We start from the raw sequence: 22,595 nt of genomic DNA on the forward strand, positions 1-22,595 counted from the left end.
CCCAGCGCTCGTCCTTTGTATCTAACAATATATTCTATTGTTCTGCAAGGAAAAGGAAGAAGACACAATGAAGTCAGAGGGGTGAGAACACTGCATCAGCTTGGGCAGCTCCGTGGTTAAAGTCAGATTACTCAAAGAGGAAAACAATGACTTCTAAGCTTATTTTCCACGTGAAATTAAAAATCCCTAGGCAGTTTTCACCTTCTGCACTACAATACACTGACATCTGCAATGCACACCTTTTGCCCCCTGAAAAACCCAAGTGGCAGTGCTGTGGCTTAGGTTTAAGCTTAAACCCAACAGCAATGGCAGAAAGCTGAGCCTTAGATACTCTGAGAGTACCTCTAACAACCCAGTCAACCCACCTCCCTAACCAGCGTGCTGTGTGAGGATGTTTAGTGCTGAATGTAACTGGAAGGGGAAGGAAAATCAGAACAACAGAAGGACCAGAAAAAAATGGAAGGAAAAAGGGGGGAGCGAAAAGGAAGAGGGGAAAGGAAGAAGGGGAGGGAGACAAAAAGAGAAGAAGGGGAAAAAGGGGGATGGGGGGGGGAAGGGGGAAAACAGTGGGAAGAAAAAAGGTGGGGAGGAGACCAGGGTGGGGACAAAAAGAGAAAGCAAACCCCCACCATCAGAGGACAAGTTTCAATCACATTTCATTACTAAGTATTTGTTCTGTATGCACAAACTTTTCTTCAGAGCAAAAGTGAGCTGCACTCAAGTGCTGCTGTAGGCAATGAATAGCAGGAGGAAAGAACTATATTGACACAAGGTATTATTTATAATTCATCAAGTAAGAAATTATCACCAAATCAATTTATCTTAGCTCGAAAAGAAGCCCAGGTGGTTTGTCTTGGCATTTTTCTAACTGCAGGATATCATCAAACTCTAACTGCTTTCCAGTCCACTGGTGTTCTTCCTTCAATGTCTCCACAAACCAGTAACTCTCACACTGTTGAGGATTGCTCTTTCCACCATCCTGCTAAGCACTATTAAAATTGCATGGGCTCCTTCAGCCAACACATTGTGCTTTACTTTGACCTTTAAATTCCAAAGTCGTTAGCAAGATACAAACAAGGGGGGTGGGGGGAGAAGTCTACATATAGTGAAGGGCTCTGCTCTCTCTACATTTATCACACAAACATCATGCACTTATGCACAAAGGATACCTGAGAAAAAAGTGATGAGAAAGGCAATGTGAAGACATTTTTAAACAAGTTTGCTGCAAGCAGTTCTTAAGGATGGGTTTTCTGCCAGGAGAGGTATCAAACCATTTAAGTGACATTAAAGAAAGATGTTCTGTGCTAATGCTGTAACTAAACTGATTCCAGATCTCTTAAAACAGTAGAACAATTCATGATTGCTCAGGCTGAAGAGAAGGCTCTGGGAACATCTAACAGCAGCCTTCCAGTACCTGAAGGGGGCCTGCAAGAAGCCTGCAAAGAGACTACTTACAAAGGCCTGGAGTGGTAGGACAAAGGACTATGGTTTGAAATCAGAGAAGAGCAGATTTAGATTGGATGTTAGGAACAAGTTCTTTACAACAAAGGTGGTAGAACACTGGAACTGTTGCCCTGGGAGTTAGTTGAGGCCCCATCCCTGGAGATAGTCAAGGCCAGGCTCAAAAAGGCTCTGAGCAACATGACTTAGTGCAGGATGTCCCTGCTCACTGCAGAGCGGTTGGACTAAACGACCTCTGGAGGTCCCTTCCAGCCCAAACCTTTCTATGATTCTAATTCCAACTCATTTGTTATGATTGCTGCCACCACACAGAAAGTATTTAACATAGAAAAATCTTTTTTGCCTTACTCTCAAGCAATTTATTCTCCAGGAACCACGCACATTCTTCCCATTGCTCCATGAATCCTTTACACAGTTCCAGGACAGACTTCCTCAGCCATGGGCTTCAATAAATTAGATCACAGAAAGCTGGGCATAATGAAAGAATTGAATCTCTTCTGCAGATGTTGACATGGATTTCCTTGAAAGCTCATTTGAAAATGCTTCTGAATATGTGCACTGTTAAAAAGCAGGATCCAGCAAAGCAGTTGTTGTATCATTCCACACAGAGAAAAGACTACAACCTTCATAATTTATTCTCACCTGCAGGTCTCCGATTCACACTGGATACTCTGCATCTCAACATTCAGTTGATGAACAAAATTATGCCCTCTTAAACTGGGCTTCCCAGTTTAAGAGGGGCAGGGATCTGATGGAGAAGGTCCAGCAGTGGGCTACAAGGATGATTACGAGACTGGAGCACTGCCTGATGAGGAGAGGCTGAGTGACCTTGGACTTTTTAGTCTGGAGAAGACTGAGATGGGATTTAATCAATGTTTATAACTACCTGAGGCCTGGAGGTCAGGACCTGAGGGGGACAGGCTCTGCTCACTGCTCCCTGGCATAGGACAAGGAGCAATGGGTGTAAGCTGCAGCACAGGAGGTTCCAGCTCAACACAAGGGGGAACTTCTTTACTGTAAGGGTCCCACAGCCCTGGAGCAGGCTCCTCAGAAAGGATGTGGACTCTCCTTCTCTGGAGGCATTCAAGGCCTGTCTGGATGTGTTCCTCTGTGACCTGAACTAAATTGTATGGTCCTGCTCTGGCAGGGCGGTTGGACTTGATCTCTTTAGGTCCCTTCCAATCCCTGACATCCTCTCAGCCTAATATTACCTCCCCAGCCAGGTTCTACTGTGCTGAGTTGGTCAGCTGCTGTTACTGGCACACAATGCCTTTGCTTATTTACAAGTCTAACCCCCAAACTTGGTTGTCAAGAACATAAAAGCAAAACTGAACACTAAGATTCAACCAACTGTTTTAAGACATTTCTAGAAATAACAGCTACTGGTAGAATGTGGAAACCCATGCTTTGGGCAATAAAATATACTGGATTGATCAAAGCTGGCTGCACAAAGAAGCTTAACTAACCATTGCAACAGAGGTCATCATATCCACTAGCAGATTTCCAAACCCCAAGACCACAGATTTAATCCTAAAGGCAGAACCAGCAAAGACAAACTAGAGTTAAGTAGAGGGTGATTTAGTCAACAACTGATTTTAATGTAATTAGGTGAAGTTAGATACCTTTTCTCTTTGCAGAAGTAGTAAGCACAGATGCATGAAACAAATTCCACTCTTACAACTGAACAAACATGAGCAGTAAAATACACACGGGAGGAGGATGTATGCTCAGACCTCAAAAAAAAATACAGCACATGATTCACAGAGCTAGAAAACCAAACAAACAAACCCAAGCCAATTACCAAAATGTTTAATTGGTAAAAGTTTTAATGTCAACTTACTTATAAAAATGAAAAAATACTTTAAACAGTCACCATACAATTGAGCAACCTGCTCTACTGACTACCAGCTAGAGGAAGGCATTGAAGGAAATGATGATTGTGTCAAAACAAAGGCTAACTTCAGGCATGGATGCTGCTTTAAAAAAAGAAATAAAGAGAAAGAAAACCAACCCAAACCCCCTCTCACTTGCAGGAAGCTAGATGCTTAGCCTAGTTTTTAAAGCTAATTACAAAATCCTCTTTCATACTGGTCCAGATGTCTCGGCAATTTCTTCTTCTAACAGAACTGTCAAAAGAAAAGAATTTTTATGAGATCTTTGTACAGTTTATTTCCAAATCTTTGCAAGAAGAAACAGAAACACAACACCATATTTAAGATATGCAAATCACCAGCTAAAGCATTTGCTTCTATCACAACCACTCCTTCACTCAAGCATCTCTGTAAGGAGGCTTTTGTAACCAGCACCTTACAGGAGGGGGTTTTACTTGAGAAAGTTCCTTTGTCCTTTGCCACAGCAAACAATTTTTCTAAGACTTATAAATTATTTAGGCATCTTGTAGTACAAATTGGAACAACAGTCAGTAATAAGATATGGAAAAAACAAGGGACATCATGGGCTTTTTATGCAGTGATCTTAATGTATGCTGTGCAACACGCTGAGCCGCAGCATTCTTAAACATAGAAAAATAACAGAATGAGGATATGGTGCTTCAGCTTGCCTGCTATCACATCTTAGGTTGTAAATTTTGCATGCTTCTCCACTTTATTGGATTACCAGTGTTCCTCAGAATCTTTCATCATTCCTATTTCCTAAACTTAAAAAAAAAAATTGAGCCAAACCCAAAACACTTCTCCTGACACAGGAATGTGGAAGCGGTCATTTGGTTTCTGCTGCATATTGCAAATGCATTTCTGGAGGTCAGAAATGTAACACAGAGACATGGCAGAGGAGAATTAAAAAGGGGATACACAGGCAACACCAACATAATGTCTAAAAGGGCTTGTCATTGAAAGAGTGATGAAAAATAGTTCCAATATCTTGAAGTGAAGAAAAACACAGTGATTAACTTGCCACTCATTTGTATGGCAAAGCAGTGCTGTCACTCAATGTCACAAGGCCTCTCAGTGCCCTGATTTCTCTTCCCCCTTGCCACTGCTTTGTTTGTGTGATCTCACACTCTCAGTCAAAAATACTTCCCTAATCCAAAGCTGTTGTGCAACACCAACATCATCAGAATCCATAGAAACCATTAGAATCATTAATGGCTTAAGAAATAACCCAATATTAAGAGAAATAACCCATTATTAAGAGAAACTCACTTATCATTTCCTGCAAACCAAAATGAAGCACAGAGCCTGGCTGGCTGCTGTCAAACACACAGAGCAGTCTCACAGTCTTACCTTCCATCTGTTTCCACATTCATTACAGACAACAAACGTTGTCATGGGTTCATCAGCACTGCGGGTTTGAACCTTTGGCGAAGGCAAGAAGAGAATCAGTATTTTCAACTTTGGTTACTGTCTGTTCAAAGCAAAGGCTTAAAATCAAAGTATGACCTTAAGGAAACTTCTGGATAAACATACAAGCTACCTTCTCATCTCAGTTAAAACTTTTGTTCAGACACTGAAGTGATCATGAACTTGTGCTGACAGACTCAGTAGCACTAAAACATCAATTTTAGCACTTAAACTGTGCACATGGTTCTAGGAAAAGATTCTGCAACAGAACTACTTGTTCAGTGCAGCTTTACATATATTTGCTGATGCAAAGGCTTCAAAGTCTCACCACTGAGAAACATCTTTCTACCAAAATCATCTGATAAACAGCATCAAGTGACACATGCAGCTGACCCCATGATCAAAATCACAGGCCTTGAAGCACTGTTCAACAAATGATAAACCCCTTCTTGCACCTATTTCCTAATTAAAACAGGAAAGAGTTGTAGGAGAGACTGTAAAACCAGGGTCTGAAGTTAGTCAAACAGTAGATTACATAGGAAAAAATATTCATACTGCTAGAATGACTTGGGTTGGGAGAGACCTTGAAGATCATCTAGCTTCAACCCTCTGCCATGGGCAAGGACACCTTCCACTAGAACAAGCTGCTCAGGGCCTATCCAACCTGGCCTTGAACAGCTCCAGGGAGGGGGCATCCACAACCTTCCTGGGCAGTCTGTTCCAGTGTTACATCACCCTCAGTATAAAGAACTTCTGTCTAATCTCTAGTGTAAATCCACCCTCCTGAAGCTTCCATCCATTTCCTTTGGCTCTATCACTACAAGCCCTTGTAAAAAACCCTTCTTAGCTTTCTTGTTTTGTATGTCCATATCATTATTTTCTGGCATTTATTCTCTCTGTGCAGGGAAGTTTACCCACGTGAAAAACAGTAATTCACTGTCCACATAAAACGATATAAGTAAGATGTAGTTAGAAGAATCAGCAAAACTAAGCATTGCCAAGAACCTGATATTTCAGGCTCTAAAGCTTGGGTTTCCATGAAGTCTTTGGTAAATAACTACAATCCTAGAATGGTCTGGGCCAGAAGTGACCTCTAGAGGTCATCTAGTCCAGCCCCCTGCTGGGACATCCCCACCAGACCAGGTCACCCAGGGCCCTGTCAAGCCTCACTTTGTATATCTCCAGGGAAGTGGACTCAACCACCTCCCCGGGCAACCTGTTTCGGCGTTCCACCAGCCTCATAGTAAAGAACTTGTTCCTAACACCAAATCTACATCTGCTCTTCTCAAGCTTGAGTCCATTGCCCCTTGTCCTGTCACTGCAGGCCTTTGTAAACAGCTTCTCTCCATTCTTCCTATTCATGTACCGGAAGGCTGCTATCAGGTCCTCCCAGAGCCTCCTGCTCTCCAGACTGAACACCCTCAGCTGCCTCAGCCTGTCCTCATAACAGAGGTGCTCCAATCCTCTGATCATTTCTGTGGCCCTTGTCTGCACCAGCTCCATCAGGTCCACGTCCTTCTTATAATGAGGGCTCCAGAACTGGATGCTGTACTCCAGGTGAGGTCTCACCAGAGCAGAATAAAGTGGCAGAATCCCCTGTCTGGCTCTGCTGGCCACAATTCTTTTGATGCAGCCCAGAATATAATTTGCCTTCTGAGCTGTAAGTGTGCACTGTCTGCTCATGTCTTGCTTCAATACAACAAACACACTCTACACAAGCACACATCAAACTGTCTTCACATCTTTGGCCATCTGACAGTCTTTGGCTCAAAAGGTGAGTTTGTAATGAAAACTCTTTTTGCTGACAATCTTCACACAAGTCCTGAGCTTTGCAGGAGGAAAATGAGGAGTCTGGATAATTGTGTACCTGGGTGTATGTACAGTTCTTCTTTTTGCACTTGCCACATGTGAACAAATCAGTTTGGGTTCCTCCTGTTTTAGCCATCTGGTGCTCTCTGATAGCTTCTTTGGTCAGGTTTTTGCGCATTTCTTTCAGTTCATCACTTGCCATTTCCTGTTGGGGGACAAAATGCAGAGAGTTGACTGGAGATGTTTAGTTTTTAACAGGTTGGTACCACTGTGTGAGCCTCTGTCATGTTTTAATTAGAATCCATGAACAACTCTACTGAAAGGCAAAAATCATTTCACACATTTCGAATTTTGCAAGACTTCAGCTAAGAGATTTCACAGCACAGAAGCTACACAGAGTTTAAAATGTTACAGAAAGTTTAAAATATGGAGGATTTTATTTGTTCTTTTCTCCTCCCCTTTTTTTTTCCTTCCCCTTTTTCTTATGCAACTGCAAAAAAAAAATAAAGCTAACCTTGATTTTCATTACCTGATCCTAACTCTAACGTTAGTCTCCAAGAAACTCCTACATACCTGGTTTGGGAGAACAGAACCTAACACATACAAGCAGAACTACAAAACCAAACCCATGTTATAGGTGCTTTCATTTTTACTCATGTAAAATCTAGTTTTTCAGCTGGCTTCCTAGATTTATTTCCACTTGTAAAGGCAGCAAACACTTGAATGGGAATTGTAAAGACAGTGAATATCTGAACAGGAATTTCTACTCAAGTGCCCAGACCAAGAATTTCTATGCAAGTATTTCGTATGTTCCTTCAGTAACAGGTTTAATTTGATTTAAAGGACCATTCTCCTGGCTTCTTTCCCTTATTATTTATGCCTTCTTTTGTCTTGATTGTTAAGAACTTCTTTGAAAAGCACTTGAAGTTTTCTGCCAACTTAGAGATAGGCACTGAAAACGCCATCAGGAGGAGGGACTGCAGCAGAACAAGAGGGAAGCAGCAACAGAACAAGGGGTCACAGTCTCAGGTTGTGCCAGGGCAGGTCTAGACTGGATGTTAGGAGGCAGTTGTTGGCAGAGAGAGTGATTGGCACTGGAATGGGCTGCCCAGGGAGGTGGTCCCTGGAAGTGTTCAAAAAAAGCCTGGATGAGGCACTTAGTGCCATGGTCTAGTTGACTGGACAGGGCTGGGTGATAGGTTGGACTGGATGATCTTGGAGGTCTCTTACAACCTGGTTGATTCTATAACTGATCTTGAAACCCACAGTGCTACACCCTGCGTAACAGTTGACAGCAGAGGTGAGTATGGAGGAAAAAAATGGCAAGCTAACACAAACATCCAGCCAGGTGAGCATCCTGCGGTTACTAGCCAGACAAATTTATATCCTCCTAAACTTAGAAGCCTATCATAGATAGCTCACACAGCCTTGAAAAAGCAGCACAGCATGCTTCAGGAAATTTACAGGTGCCAGCTTCCCTGCCTTCTCCCTTACACAAACCCAGACATTTACGAACCATTAAGAGACATCAGTGGATTCCCTCTGCCCCCACACAGCCCTGTGACTCCCACTGTGCAAGCCACAGGCTTTCTCATGTGCAGGAAGCTTACAAGAGTTATGTTTATGCCACAGGCCTGCACAGTAAGTCCAACAGGACTATTTCCAGACCTGTCTTTACTTACCTCTGCTGTCATCTTGGCAAACTTGTCCGGAGGAATGTTCCCACACAGGACGTTTTTCCTTAGGTTAGGATTCTTTGCATCCTTGAGATTTGCTATTCTACTCCGTACTCTGTTTTTGTATTTCATATCAGTGTTTTTTAGTTCCTGAAAAATAGGTGCTTAGGATTTAAGGAATAACACATGAACAAGTACAACAGAGCACTAGAAAGGTTCCTCTTTCGGGTTAACTTCTCTAAAGCAATATACTTTTCTATGGTGGTAAAGTCCTGCACATTATCCCCAACAGCAGCTACTTTCTTGTTCAACAACAGGAGATTTCACATCCCTCTGAAGCTTAACAGTCCATGAAATGTGAATTTTTGGGCAGTAGGATCTCAACTGAAATTGTGAAGAGTCATCACAGTATCATCAGGGTTGGAAGAGACCTCACAGATCATCAAGTCCAACATCCATGTATTTATATCCAGTTCCTGGACTTCATTTGGAGAATTAACTGATTTCATAGATGGATAGAATGGTTTAGGTTGGAAGGATTCTTGAAGCTCATCTAGTTCCAGCCTTTCTGCCGTGGGCAGAGATGCCTTCCACTACACCAGGATGCTCAGGGTCTCATTCAACCTGACCTTGAACACCTCCAGGGAGGAGGCATCCACAACCTTCCTAGGCAACCTGTTCCATTGTCTCACCACCCTCACTGCAAAGAATTTCTTCCTAGTACCTTAATTTCTAACCCAAACAGTCAAACACTGGCAGCTCACTAACAGAATTTCAAAGCGGTTTTTCAACAGAAAGAGGAAATTCCCTTGCAGGAATGGTGAATGACTGTAATCACCAAAGTTGGAATCATGAAGTTCAGACTATTTCTATGCTTAAGAATACCCCTACCAAAAAAAAGAAAAAACCACAACAAAACAAAACCAAAAAATCCAAAACAACAAAAAAAAAACCCAACCCTAAAATAAAAAGAAGCCCAGATCTCTGCTCTGTAACTACTCAAATGCTGCTACCAGAAAAACCTTTTGGGCCAGCCTGATCTAGGGTAGGGTGTCCCTGTCCACGGCAAGGAGGTTGGAACTAGATGACCCTTGTGGTCCCTTCCAATCCTGACTGATTCTATGAAATTCCAAATTGACTTAGAAATGAAAGTTGCAAGGGAAAAAAAAACACAACAAAAACCACACCAAACTGCCTTAGAAAAAGATCAAAACTGTTAAGAAGAAAAGGTTTAAAAATAATACAGAAGAGCCTAGAATTTTATGTCAAAAAGCTTCAGTGAGATCTAATATTGCTGCTGCAAGGAAAACATACTGCACTGGAAGAAACCCACACACCATCACCTACACACACTGCTAGATGTCTTCAGGCAAATCATTTAGGGGGTGCTGGTTTTCTAAGCGCCGCATTTCTGCACTGATGTTTTGAACACAGTTTGTTAGCTTCTGTTTTGAATGAGTTTAAGAAATCTTTAATATGTAGGTCAAGGTAATGATTTTTAACATTATCAATGCTGTTTAAATATACTTTGCTTCTTAAGCAAGCAGACGTACAACAAAGGATATCTTCTTCAATCTGGGAACCCAGCTCTTCCTCATCAGCACCGATAGCAATGTAATCATCTGAGGAAAAGAGATGTTAAACTATTAGCAACCTGGTCTGTATCACACAATCACAAAAGCTCATCCAGTCCAACCGCCCCTGCCAGAGTAGGATCACCTAGACCAGATCACACAGGAACTTGTCCAAGCAGGTTTTAACCATCTCCAGAGAGGGAAACTCCACAACTCCCCCGGGCAGCCTGTTCCAGTGTTCTGTCACTCTCCCAAATTAAAAAATTCCTCCTCCTGTTTACATGAAATTTCTATGCCTCAACTTCCACCCACTGCCCCTCGTCCTGTCATCAGGCATCACTCAGCAGAGTCTGGCTCCATCCTCCTGGCACTCACCCCTTACGTATCTATGAACATGAATGAGGTCACCTCTCAGTCCCCTCCTTTCCAAGCTGAAGAGCCCCATCTCCCTCTGCCTCTCCTCATAAGATGTTCCACTCCCTTTGTAATTTTTTTTAGCTATGCACTGTACTCTTTCAAGCAGTTCCTTGAGGTCCTTCTTGAATTGAGAGGCCCACAAATGAACATAATATTTGTGAAGCAGCCTCAAAAGAGCAGAGCAGAGGAGGAGGAGAATTTCTCTCGGCCTACTAACCAGAGCCCTTCTAACGCACTGCAGAATGGCGTTGGCCTTGGCCACAAGAGCACATTGCTGGCTTATGATCAACATTCCCTTCACTATGACCCCCAGGTCCTTCTTCCCTTTGCTCTCTCCAACAGGTCAGTCCCCAACCTGATCCTGAGAGCCCTTTTGAAACAGCAAATTATGCAACAACTGCAGAGAATTTCCCTTTTGTATAGAGAAGTTTAACTTACTCTGCATCTACCCTTCCAAAACTTCATTAACTAATTACGTGGGAGAACAAAACTGAGCTGTGGGAAGTTTACAGAAGTGAAACAACCTTGAATTTTCCACATGAATAAAAATCCTGACATCTAGTTGCAAACACAAGTAGTAACAAAACACTAAGCAGAAAGATGTTCAATATTGCAACAGGCTTGGCAACCACCCATCTCCACAGAATATCTGTGGGTAGAACAGACTATTATGGAAAGAAAACATTTTGTATTGTTTCATCAATCCTTTCAGTCTACACAGTATCAGCAGAAGCAACTCATGTTTTGCATTCATGCAAGAGAAGGATTCCATTAGAAATGTATGAAGTAACAGAATCAGTTATTATTAGGTAGTTTTTAACAATGCCAAGCAAAGGCATGTCATCAAACATGCAAATTACCAGACATTTGCCACAGCAATCTTCAAGACAATTCAATACTTGTCCTAAAATGCCTCCAGATAATTGTTTACTGTTTCTGACCAAAACATTTACTCTCATTTCTGAGATAGCTTAAGACAAATGACATCCACTACACATTTTCCTCCCCTTCATTTGATCACGGCTGTACTTCACCGAGTAATCCAACCACTATTTCTTCTTCCATCTCATGCAGAAGGCCCCAAAACCAGAAAATAACTTTACTTTTTGAGATTGGCATTAAGCCCACTGATGATCACTAGAAAGTAATACAACAAAACCAGGTTTTGTGAGAGCTGCTACAATAAAGACTCCATAGAATTATGAATACTTAGAAGCAACCTTCCGACTACAAATGATTTTACAAGTCCATGAAGTACATATTCAGAAAAGCATAAATTCATGTGCATCATCCAGTTTGGATTACACTCTTTACCTGAATTTACGTGTATTAAAAGAAAGAATAAAGGAATGAGAAAAGTAAAAAAATTGATCATTCAGAAGTCTGTTTACACTGGGTCAGTTTACACTAAGATAAGGACAGAGGAACAGGAGTTGGGTCCTAAGTTCAAGTACAAGGGAAGTACATACAAGAGAAAAAAATAGGTTCTTCTAAGAAGTCTAACTTTTAGTTACCTTGAGTATCATCTGTCACCTTAAAGACAACCAAGTCTACATTAGAGGGGAAAATGGTAAAAAACTCCCAAACACAGCAATCAAGGAATTTACAGATAGTCAAAAGGCACAAAAATAGAGCAACATAAGTCCCCCTTGTTGCAAGTATTTCAATGAAACGTCCAGATTAAATCAGAACAGAAAAGCAGCCTTCAAAAGAAGTATCTGAAGGCCTGAAGCACAGAAATTTTCAGGTGTGGAACCATTAGAGGTGACAAACAGCAGCTTCCACAAACAATATTTTGATTAGGTACTAACGAGCTGATAAACTTCCTGAAAAGAAGCTCCACTTTGGGCAAGATATCAAATGAAGAGATGCCACAAGATGTCCTGGATCATCGGCAACAAAATCTATGTCAACACATTCCCGTGCTGTTGAGGTTACTCATTACTTGCAACTTTGGTGAACCCTGTGGGTATATCCATACAAATGGTCATAAACTAGGTTTATTTTTCCCTACAGGGCAGAAGGAAAATAGAGTGGGAAGGACTGAAACAGAGAAGGAAATAGTTAAGCTTGAAAATGCAGTTTACAAAGCTCACCTCCTGTTCTGAGGGCTGCAGAGAGCATTTCTCTGCATTTCATTCGTACAGAATCCGAAGTACTTGGAGCCCGGGGAAAGGAAGGGATGAAAGAGTTTGAGGGAGCACTAGCCTCCTCCTTCCTGCTGCTGGAATTGCTACTTGAACTGCTATAAAAAGACAAAAAGAAAACTAATATTAATATTTCCCCCCCCCTTCAAATAACTTTGTTCCAAGGCAAAACATAGGCCTTTTGCTACATCCATTTGATGGTATTGCAAAGAAAGAAGACAGGCAGCCTCTTTAAAGCTCCAGAGGCAAGTGTCTTTAGAATATTCACCTGGGTATTCCAGACAACAGAGACACAGCAGGTATTTCATTCCATTATGTGCCATCTAAGTTTTCATTCTCAGTTCTTTACATTACCACAAAGTCTTTTCTGCCATGGAACTTTAAAAACCAGAGTACATCAGACCGGCATTCAGTGTGCAGTGAATACACTGCATTCAGTCTGCTGACTGCACTGAAGTGGTAGTATGTCCACAAACAATCCATCTAGCATTACAAACTGGTAATCCAAAAGTTTTCAGGTTGATTAAATTGGAGGTTACATTTCCATTTGAAAATGACTGCTGGAAACAGATTCACTAAGCCCAGAAATGTGGAGTAGGAATGGGCTTGCAGATAGTGCTTTGCAGGTGAACATGGGCTCATTTTTCTCACAAGAGGTATTTTGTGTTTACCCCCACCCAAAAAAAAAAGAAGCATTGAATGAAATTGTTTATTAAACATACAAGCTAGAAGACAGAAATAGCATTCCAAACCTCCATCAGGTGCAATTATCACAAAGCTATGACTGGAAGCTGGTTTACAGTTCTCAGAGCTCAGTACTAGTATTGAGAGAGGAAGCAGCATACGACAGATGAAACAAACAATAACTACTCTGGCAGTATCTGGACCTGTGGCTTCCATCCTTTTCTCATGTCAGCAGCAGCAGGGTGTACTTCCCTAACACATCATTCCTTGCACCACTCCATTCATTTCAGAAAAGAACATGGAAGCTGTCTCTAATAGGACACATATGGAACAAATTGCTTAATGGTAGCTTATACTGAGTGAGGTTATTTGTGCGGGCATGAAGAATTAAGCACCTTTCTTCTCTTGCCTCAGGGCTGTTTTGTGAGGAAGATGCAGGCTCCTTTTTCTTTTCTTCAGAATCTTTGTCAGTTGAAGGTCCATCTGGAATTACAAAACATGAGAAAAACGCTTTTACCTAGAAATAGTAACTGATTTAAAGCAGTGGTAAAATGTCTTTGATGATTTCTCCTGAACCAGCTGGAAATGCTATCAGCTCCCACTCTCTGCTTCAACCTTCTCTTCAGCACAGCCTTCCACTTCCCAACACCCTCCCCAACCCAGCAAATGGAAAGTATGACAGCATTTCAGATTCTTCAAGTCCAGCATCTGCTTAAACTGGCAGAGAAAATATAATGTATGAAACATGATGAAAAGTCTACATGATGAAAATGTTGACTCTGATGACATAGTTTTGCCAACTCTGCTGCATGAGATACAAAACTTCTTAACCTTCTGCATCAAGTCTCTGGAGTTTGTCTTCCATGTTTTAAATGCAAGCTTCAACTAAATGCACACCTTTGTTTTTATTACATTCACAGGACTTGTACATCAAAGGACTGAACTAAAAGAATCTGTGGTATAAAAGCTACCACAGCTGCCAAGTAACATAAAGAATATTTTCATCTGCTTTGGAAAGAGTTTTCCAGACGTGCACACAATGTTTTCTGGGACAGCTCTTCAATTATTTGCCTTAGTGTTTAAAAAGATTTGATGTTACCTTTCCCATACAAGCTACATTTAATGATGCTTTTCTAAAGGATAAAAAAATGACAGTCACTGCTAAAACAAAGCAATCACTACCTGTATCTTGAGCCTAGTGAGAACACATACACTCTTCAACTGCAAAGGGGAATTTGGGGTGGCTAAATTGAGCTTCTGCTTTGACATGCTCTCTAGCAAGGCTGACTCTCACCACTGCCTGCAGAGAAAGCAGGCACCAGAATTGGCACCAGTCACTGACAGATTTTGTGAATTCCCCTCTCCAAGTCCTCATAAAGCTGCTATTACACTTTTAAAGCCACAGACTATTAGTGGGATAAGCATGTATAAAAATCTTTAAAAATAACTACAAGCAGATGAAGAAAAGGAAGGAAAACTAATAAGACTAAGGGCTTTCCCACAAAGATGTCCTAAGATGTTTAAGGATCTAAAAGTATCCTCGTTTCCAGAAAAGCTCCATCCCCACAGCTCTCACAAGAACTTCGTGTTACAGAACACATAAATTTGGGTCTCCTGTTCAAGTACTAAGCTTTCTTTTTCCTTTCCTAGAGAGCAGCAGATTACTGTACTGGCTTATTTTTAATAGGAACAATTTGCATTTAAAAGAACTACAGAGAACAGATATTAAACTCAACAGGATTTAGAGCCTCTCTTTCAGCTCTCAGTTAAAGAACTGATTGTCCTGGAGTCTGGTAAACCCCTAAAGTCCTCTCCCTCTGTGGCTTGAATGGGAGAGGAGAGGTGCAAAAAACCTCTTTCCCACCTCCCCAACCCTGCAGGTGTGAAGCGAGGGGACCACAGGGCCCTTCTGGCATGAGTGGTGCCCTGTGCAGATGCCCACACCAGAATGGGTCTGGGCACTGGCTGTGGTCTTCGTGCCTAGGCAGTGGTTAACTCGACTCTCTGTCGGCTTGACTCGACCGAAAACCAAACTGTCATCAAAGAAGACTAAAGACAGCAGTAGTGGATAAGATCAAGCACCCATCTACTATTCTATCTCCAGCTGCACCTTAAAATGGATGCCCATCAAACAGCATAGAAACCAGGCAAACACACAAAAATACTTCTCCAGCAGAGTATTTCCCCAGCCTTCAAGAGAATAGAATTTTAGTGATTTCCTCACTGTTCACAACTTAATATTCAATCCTTGATAAATTTCTCCATGTAATAAACAGCAGAAATGACAAAAAAAATTGAAACACAGTAGATGATACATTCAGAACAACTGTGTCTAGTAAGCCAATGATGTTACTGGGAAAAAAAAAAATCATAATAAAGATATAAATGAACTAACTATTCTCTATTAAAAAAAGGAATTCCACAAAGCAAGTAAATGAGGCTATAAACTGAATGGATCACAGCAATTCTTTGCTGTGACACCTAAAATTGCATGAGACTAAGAGAAAGAAAACAAATCCCATTTTTAACATGCTCACGTGACTTCTCTCTATGGCAACAAATGCTTACATGAGATGTAATTTAAAAACTACTCTAGATATGCATGCAATCTCATTTGTCTTCATGCCAACTGTACAGGATCATCTTTGGCAGAGGCCTTAAAGCAAATTGAGGGATCAAATGGGTATCTTGGGGTACAGCTCGAGTTCTGCAGAGAAAGCATAGCTGCCTTAGAGCTGAGCTCTGCTGCAGCCCATTAACCCACACTTTTTTTTTCCTGGCACACAAGTAGTCAGGTTCAGAGCTGACCTAGGTAGCTCCCGCTTCTTTTGCATTGAGTATGCAGCTATGGTACAGCTGACATCTAGTTTTAGTTCATCCAACATGCCCAGCAGTATTTCATGAGAGAAGGCAGGCACCTGAGAACACCTCCCAAAACCCTCCATTGCTTTTTCCTCTTATAGACAGCAGGGTACATGCACACAGGGATAAAGCAAGAGGGAAAAAGCACATCTCTTCCTACACCTGCAGATCAGTCTATGCAAGCAGGTCTCAAACCACGGTCAGACTTCAGCAGCTGGGACAAGTGGATCATCATGAGAAAATACGTCTTCAAACCTACAGCTTCTTGAATCACTTAGAGTTTATAGATATTTTTGTTTAATCCAGTTTCAGAAATCCAATAAAAAATATTCTGTGTTTGCTTGAAATAGTCTCCTGCTTAAATTGTTTTCTCTTATGGATAATAACCTGGAAAGCACCCAGGAAAGCATCTCCACTGTCAAGCAGTATTTATTCTGAAGCTCACACATCAATAAGGATTTCTTACTTTATTAAAATACTGTATTGACAAAAGAAGGGAATGCAACTCACAGCCTGCCAGACAACACTTCAGCTGTCCTCTAGGGAAAGGATAAGGAAATTATCCTTGAGAAACTAAATCTCTACTAATTAACTAATTTTATAGCCAACAGCCAGACACTTGGTGCCATGGTCTAGCCTTGAGCTCTGTGGTAAAGGGCTGGACTTGATGATCTGTGAGGTCTCTTCCAACCTTGGTGATACTGTGACTCTAATGCAAAGGAAGAATGACCACTAATGGGAACCACAACCAACAACAGAAATTCTAACAAAGATGTAAGGAATGGCCCTGCTGTGAGAGCTATGTAAAAATGCCAACAAGGTCCACAGAGCATTATAATATTCATATACATTATATAAATTCCAAGTTGCTTTAAAGAAGCACAATTCCTTTCACAATTGCATACAACTACTAAAACTTAGCCAAACTGTGTGATCCTGGTTTCAGTAACAAATTGAACTTGTCAGCCATTCCAGGACTGAGAAATGCTACCAGTTTTAGCTACTGCAGTTTCAAAAGGCCATACAAAATTAAGCTTAAACATAAACTAATTTATGTCAATGCTTCTTTAAGACACAATTGTAAGGTAGGAACAAATTAATCATTCTGCATTTCCAGTTCAGGATAAAAAACTTGCTGGAGTTAAGTTTAGTTGGTCAGAGATCTGCATATTATTCCTCACTTTCAGGGTTCAGTAAACAATTACTTGTGATGAAGAATGTTAAATCCCTTAAATATTTTTTTAGGTGGTGTTATACATGTAAAGGAGCACTCCTCATAACCTAAATGTGTATGCACAGGTTCATCAGCTGCGTAGCATGCTCACTATACTCAGCTACTTGGTAAAACAACTGTTATTTTCAAGTCTGGAGTTATAACTGTACTGAGAGTAGAACTTTACTCTAGGAGCTGAATTGGTTTCCACATGTAAATTGTGACCAACTTGGCTGTGTGGCTTAACATTGGCTTAGTTTAACCCCAGTTGCCAGCTAAGCACCACACAGCCGCAAACCTTCTCATGGCAGCATCTGAAAACGATCTCCCATTGCTGCTCACTCAGTGAGTCACTTCAGACAAAGTTGGCAAGCTCCCTGTTGGGCAGCTTCTGACTACCCTAAAAACCCACTGGTAACCTGGCATGTCTCTAGTCAAGCCACAAACATCTGGTGATTCACAACCTGACTTGGATTTCTTCTCAAATTTCCCATGTATTCTTAAAACGTTAAGTTCCGATAGCATTGAACTTAAAACAGTACATGCAGCCTGCACAGTCAACAGTTCTTGCCTACATTCAAAATGTCATTTATAAAAATAACTCACAAAGCCTTCAGATCTCTGAGTACAATGCTTGGTAGGATTACCAGCTGTCCGCTTCTGTTGCCATCTTTGCTCCATACCACTCTACATGCACTACAAACAGCATAAGCAGAACTGATTTCTCAAGCAGCTCAACATAGGGCATTTCGCATTCTTCTCAGAAAGCCAAAACTAATGACAAAACAGAATAAGAGCACTTGGTAAGATTCCCACCTGTATTTCACACAGCCCAGACACCCTAACCTTCCATGGTGGTGAGATTTCAAGTTCTAATGCATTACTGAGCCGTGCAACAGGAGGTGAAGCATTTACCCTTCTGTGCCTTATTACAACATCTGTATTAAAATCAAGGCAAGTTTAACTACTTCTGACTAAAAGCAGAGTTGTGTTTTCAGGAACAATTGGATTTTATGTCTTGGACTTGATGATCTCAGAGGTCCTTTCCACCCTTAATGATTCAATGAACTATACTAGACCTGGCACAATAATCTACAGACAGTAAATCTGTCCCGTTAGCAAATAAAGATCACATATTCACTGCCTGATGGAGACAGTACTCAATTAGGATTAATGTCAAGTATTTACTGTTTGTCAGTTCCTCAGATGTTTGACTTCACTTGCTGAAAGCAGCCTTAGGTAGAGTCTCACAACACTCTTAAAACAATCTGAATATAGCAAGACATGAAAACAGGAAGGTCTACCTTGCACCAGCTGCATGTTACTGTCACAACCCCTGCAGAGGAAACAGCAACTGCAAACAGGCTGGACAAAAAAAACCTGACACAGCTGAAATGTAAGCCAGAAGAAACAAATAAAACAATCAGTTTCCAGCTGGTCAGTTCTCAGCTCTGGTCTCCTGGATAACCATTTGAGCACTTTTCATAGAATGGCTTAGGTTGGAAGGGACCTTAGAGATCATCTCCAACGTCCTCGACACGGGCAGAGATGCCTCCCAACTAGACTGAGCTGCTCAAGGCCTCATCCAACTCTGCTGCAGCACAGGAGAGCATGAGGAAACTGAGCAGCTCACAGAATGACCTGCTGTCACCATAAGGCACTAGTCACATGCAAGACTCCTACAGCACAAACACCCTTTGGTCCTCGGGAAGGAGTAATACTCCCTGTGTTTCACCGTGTTTGGACACTTCAAGATCAGTCAGCTATAAGTAACAGCATTTTAAGACAAGTTTAACTGACTTAAGGTATTGTGTTAAAAAAGGGTGGTTTTACTGTCTGAACAAATACATAGCAACTCCTTTGCTCAAAGGACAGTGATATCCAGGAGGGTTAGTCCCCTCCAAAGGTATTCCCAGAAGACGAGAAAATTGTGGGAAGGAAGAAGATGGCACTTCCTCTACTTTGTTGCCTAAACTATTTGAACTTTATAGTGGGGGAAAAAAATAACCACTAATCAAAACCACATAAAGAACCCAATCCACAAAACATCAAAACTTTGGTGTAGCCATTAAAAAAGTAATAAATTAGATTATTAACTTGAGAACTAGGCCATCCAATCCAGTGCTGCTTTGGGAAGTCTATGGAGTAACTCAAGTTACACTTCAAGTCCATTTCTCCATCTTTATGCAATGAATACAGTTGAAAGTTCCAGTGGTAATTTTGCCATAAAAAAATACTTCTTTTTTTAGTATTTACTGGTGAACTCCAGCAGATCATTTATAAAGTATGCATTTAGGTTTTTTATGAAGTCATTATGGTATAAAAAGTATTTTATCAACATATTTATTATTACCTAAATTTAATTACTAAAACTTACTCAATTAGAATTATCTAATTAGATGTCGATTATCTAATTAGAATTATTCAGCAAAGCTGGAGGTGGGGAGATTCAGGCTGGATGTGAGGAGGAAGTTCTTCACCATGAGAGTGGTGAGAGGCTGGAATGAGTTGCCCAGGGAAGTGGCTGAAGCCCCATCTCTGGAGGTGTTTAAGGCCAGGCTGGATAAGGCTGTGGACAGACTGATCTAGGGTAGGGTGTCCCTGCCCATGGCAGTGGGGTTGGAACTAGATGATCCTTGTGATCCCTTCCAACCCTGACTGCTTCTAAGATTCTAAAATCTAACTTTTTAAAGAGAAGTTTAAAAAAATCTCTACTATAAAGGTTGTTTCTTCTTTCTAACCTATGAAAATTGAAAAGTGTGACAAATTGTCCATTTCTACATAAATATACTGTTGGATACTAAGCTATTTCTACACCATTTACAAGAGAGTAATGAAGTATCTGACACAATACTTAATAAGGAGGAGGCTGACTTCAAATAGCAGGAGACCCTAACGTCTCCTGGTATTTAGTATATTCTTCTAGACAGAATTACAAGTATTTACACCAGCAGAATGTAATGTAAATTGGGTTCTATTTCAAAATTTTAAACGTCCTAAAATTAGATCAAGGAAAGTACAGCACAGCGTATGGAACAAACATGCCTGGGCAGTTTGAGATTTGATTGTTTTCAAATACATTTAAGTGCTACAAAACAGCCTCGAATAAAAGCTTGCCAACAGAAAAGTTTCATTAATTGTGCTCATTGCTTTAAGGGAAATTAAACAAGAAATATTAACTTGCTAATCAGTAAGTTGTTTAAAACACTGAAGGTTTTAGAATGTGCAAATCGAAATTTGAAGAGACTTTTAACCTCAATTTTTAACTGTTTTTTTTCCTCTCCACAAACTGCTTTACAAGCGAACTTCAAAACCTCCATTCTCATGCAAGAGTTTGCAGAAGTTCTTCAGGGTTCCTGTTACATTTGACAAAGGAAATAATCAAGAGCAGGATCGTTAGTGCTTAGCACTGCAGTACAGTCACTCTAGCTCAACAGCAGGCAACAAGACTTCAGAAATGAGTCATGTCACAGAAGCAGGCTTCCTACTGCTTGCCAGCTCCAGTAAAGACACAGTAACTTTTTCTCTGAATAGACTTTCACAGTAATGCACTGGTGATAGTCAAAGTGAAAAACAACTTCATCAGTGCAGCAAGTTTCAATACTTACACAAGGGCACAAATATATCTAAAGCAAGGCAGTGCCAAGGATGTAAGACTACATATAGTTAAAACACAAGAGCAGGGGAAAAAGAAGTTTGTGTGGTCATACCTAAGAGTTTCTTCCACGACTTGATCAGAGATTTTGCTAAAGATGTAACTTCTTCATCTGTGCTTTGCTTGCGTATCGCATTCACTGACATTCCAATTCTGGTAGACTGCAACAGAAATAAAGATGTGGACTATAAAAAGTGCCATGAAGGTAAATTAAGGAGTAAAAAAACCTTTTTTTTTTTTTTTTATGTCAGAGTAAAACTTTATATCTATGCTTCATTAGCTTTGTGAGGGTTTTGTTAAGACTATCAGGATGAAATATTGCAAGCCTTTACAAAACTTACTTTAAACATGGACGCTCTGAAAAGCAACACAACATCACCCTTTGTCTCCATCACAGAAAGCTGCATGAAAATCATCTGTAACTCTTCACATTATATAAATTTACAGCAAAGGCTCTAGCTCAAAGCTTTATCTTTCTGTGTACCAATGAGGGTATTTGTATCTTGGCATAATCAGAATCAGTGACTTCGTACTCATGCCAACTGCTTCAAGTGAGTTCATACTCATAGAATCCCATTTGCTGGCTGTGGAAGAAGCTATAACATCAGTTGGGAAGGACCACACTTTAGGTTCTTAACAATTTCGGCAATACTGAGATTCTTTAAAATCTTAAGCCTCGAGGGTTCTACTTTTAGAAGGAAACACTGAAAAGAGCAAGAGTAAGAGGCTTTAAACCTTTGGCACTACTGCCATCTATGGGGTGAGGAGGAGATGCACTTGCAATCCACTCCTGTTAAAACTGGAAAGATAAGGACATAAATTCACCTCAGCAGTAGCAAAGGTTTAATTTCAGAAGAATTCTACCACGTTAATCTAACCAGCAGAACATTTACAAACTTTCAGTTTCATGAAAGAAGTGTTTAACATCAGTGTTTCATTCTCATTTCATATTTTGCTAACTCCATTTCCTTACTTGTTCTTAACATGATCAGGTTTTCTGCATTTACCATTTATGGGACTCACTAAATATGAAGTATTTTACTTACTTTTGCAGCAGTTCATCACCAGTTTCCTTCTCCTTTAAAGGAAAATGGAAATCTCTGTTGCTTGCTAAAAATGGAAATGACTTGTTCCTGTAAATTACTCCTTGCAACCCACACAACACTTTTTGGGGCACCACTGATGTGCTAAAACGACTGGAAATGTACTGAAATATTCAGCAACTATTTTAGCAAAGGAAACACATCAAATAGCCTCAAGTTTGAAAACAGCTCTAGCTATACACTTTGGATTAAAAAAAAATCAACCCAGATGATTACTCACCTGTAACTAAAGTGTTTGAGGATAGACTCTGATCACTCAGCCTAACAGTACTGGCCAACTCTCCTTACATTTGCAATACATACTATCAATGTTATGCTCAGACAGGAAGTAATTTCCTATTGAACACAAGGAATTCTACCTAAGCATGAGGAGGAACTTAACTTTAGTTGAGGGTGGTGGAGTAATGGACCAGGCAGCCCAGAGAGGTGCTGGAGTCCCCATTTCTGGAGTCATTCAAAGCTCATTTGGACACTGTCCTGTGCAACCTACTCTAGGTGAACCTGTTCTGGCAGGGGGGTTGGGCTGGATGACCTCCAGAAGCCCTTTATAACACCTATCATTCTCTAATTCTGTGCCTGGACTTCCATAACATATTCACCATACCTGAATGAGAAAAATAAACCCACAAAACAACAACCTTCCATTGGTAATTTGGCACAACCACAGCCTGTTCTCATCAGCAAAAGACAACACT

The 22,595-nt window shown here is 40.8% G+C and overlaps 1 protein-coding gene across 2 annotated transcripts in view; it reads right to left on the reverse strand.

The window, feature by feature from the left end:
* Positions 1-3,038: 3,038 nt before the first annotated feature.
* TCEA1 (transcription elongation factor A1) overlaps positions 3,039-22,595 on the reverse strand; it is a 28,281-nt gene continuing 8,724 nt past the window's right edge. Inside the window, exons 3-10 of one of the 2 annotated variants that reach the window (XM_064170628.1) lie at positions 20,853-20,958; positions 13,463-13,550; positions 12,333-12,481; positions 9,811-9,867; positions 8,252-8,406; positions 6,628-6,774; positions 4,704-4,775; positions 3,039-3,587 (exon numbers count right to left, since the gene is read on the reverse strand). In XM_064170628.1, coding sequence (XP_064026698.1) covers positions 3,579-3,587; positions 4,704-4,775; positions 6,628-6,774; positions 8,252-8,406; positions 9,811-9,867; positions 12,333-12,481; positions 13,463-13,550; positions 20,853-20,958 — 783 coding nt within the window. In that variant the 3' untranslated portion in view covers positions 3,039-3,578. Of the gene's footprint in view, positions 3,588-4,676; positions 4,776-6,627; positions 6,775-8,251; positions 8,407-9,810; positions 9,868-12,332; positions 12,482-13,462; positions 13,551-20,852; positions 20,959-22,595 lie in introns of those variants that run through there. The other variant, XM_064170627.1, reaches the window with a different exon arrangement.

The sequence above is a fragment of the Pogoniulus pusillus genome, chromosome 34 (assembly GCF_015220805.1).
Source record: "Pogoniulus pusillus isolate bPogPus1 chromosome 34, bPogPus1.pri, whole genome shotgun sequence".
Classification (NCBI taxonomy): domain Eukaryota; kingdom Metazoa; phylum Chordata; class Aves; order Piciformes; family Lybiidae; genus Pogoniulus; species Pogoniulus pusillus.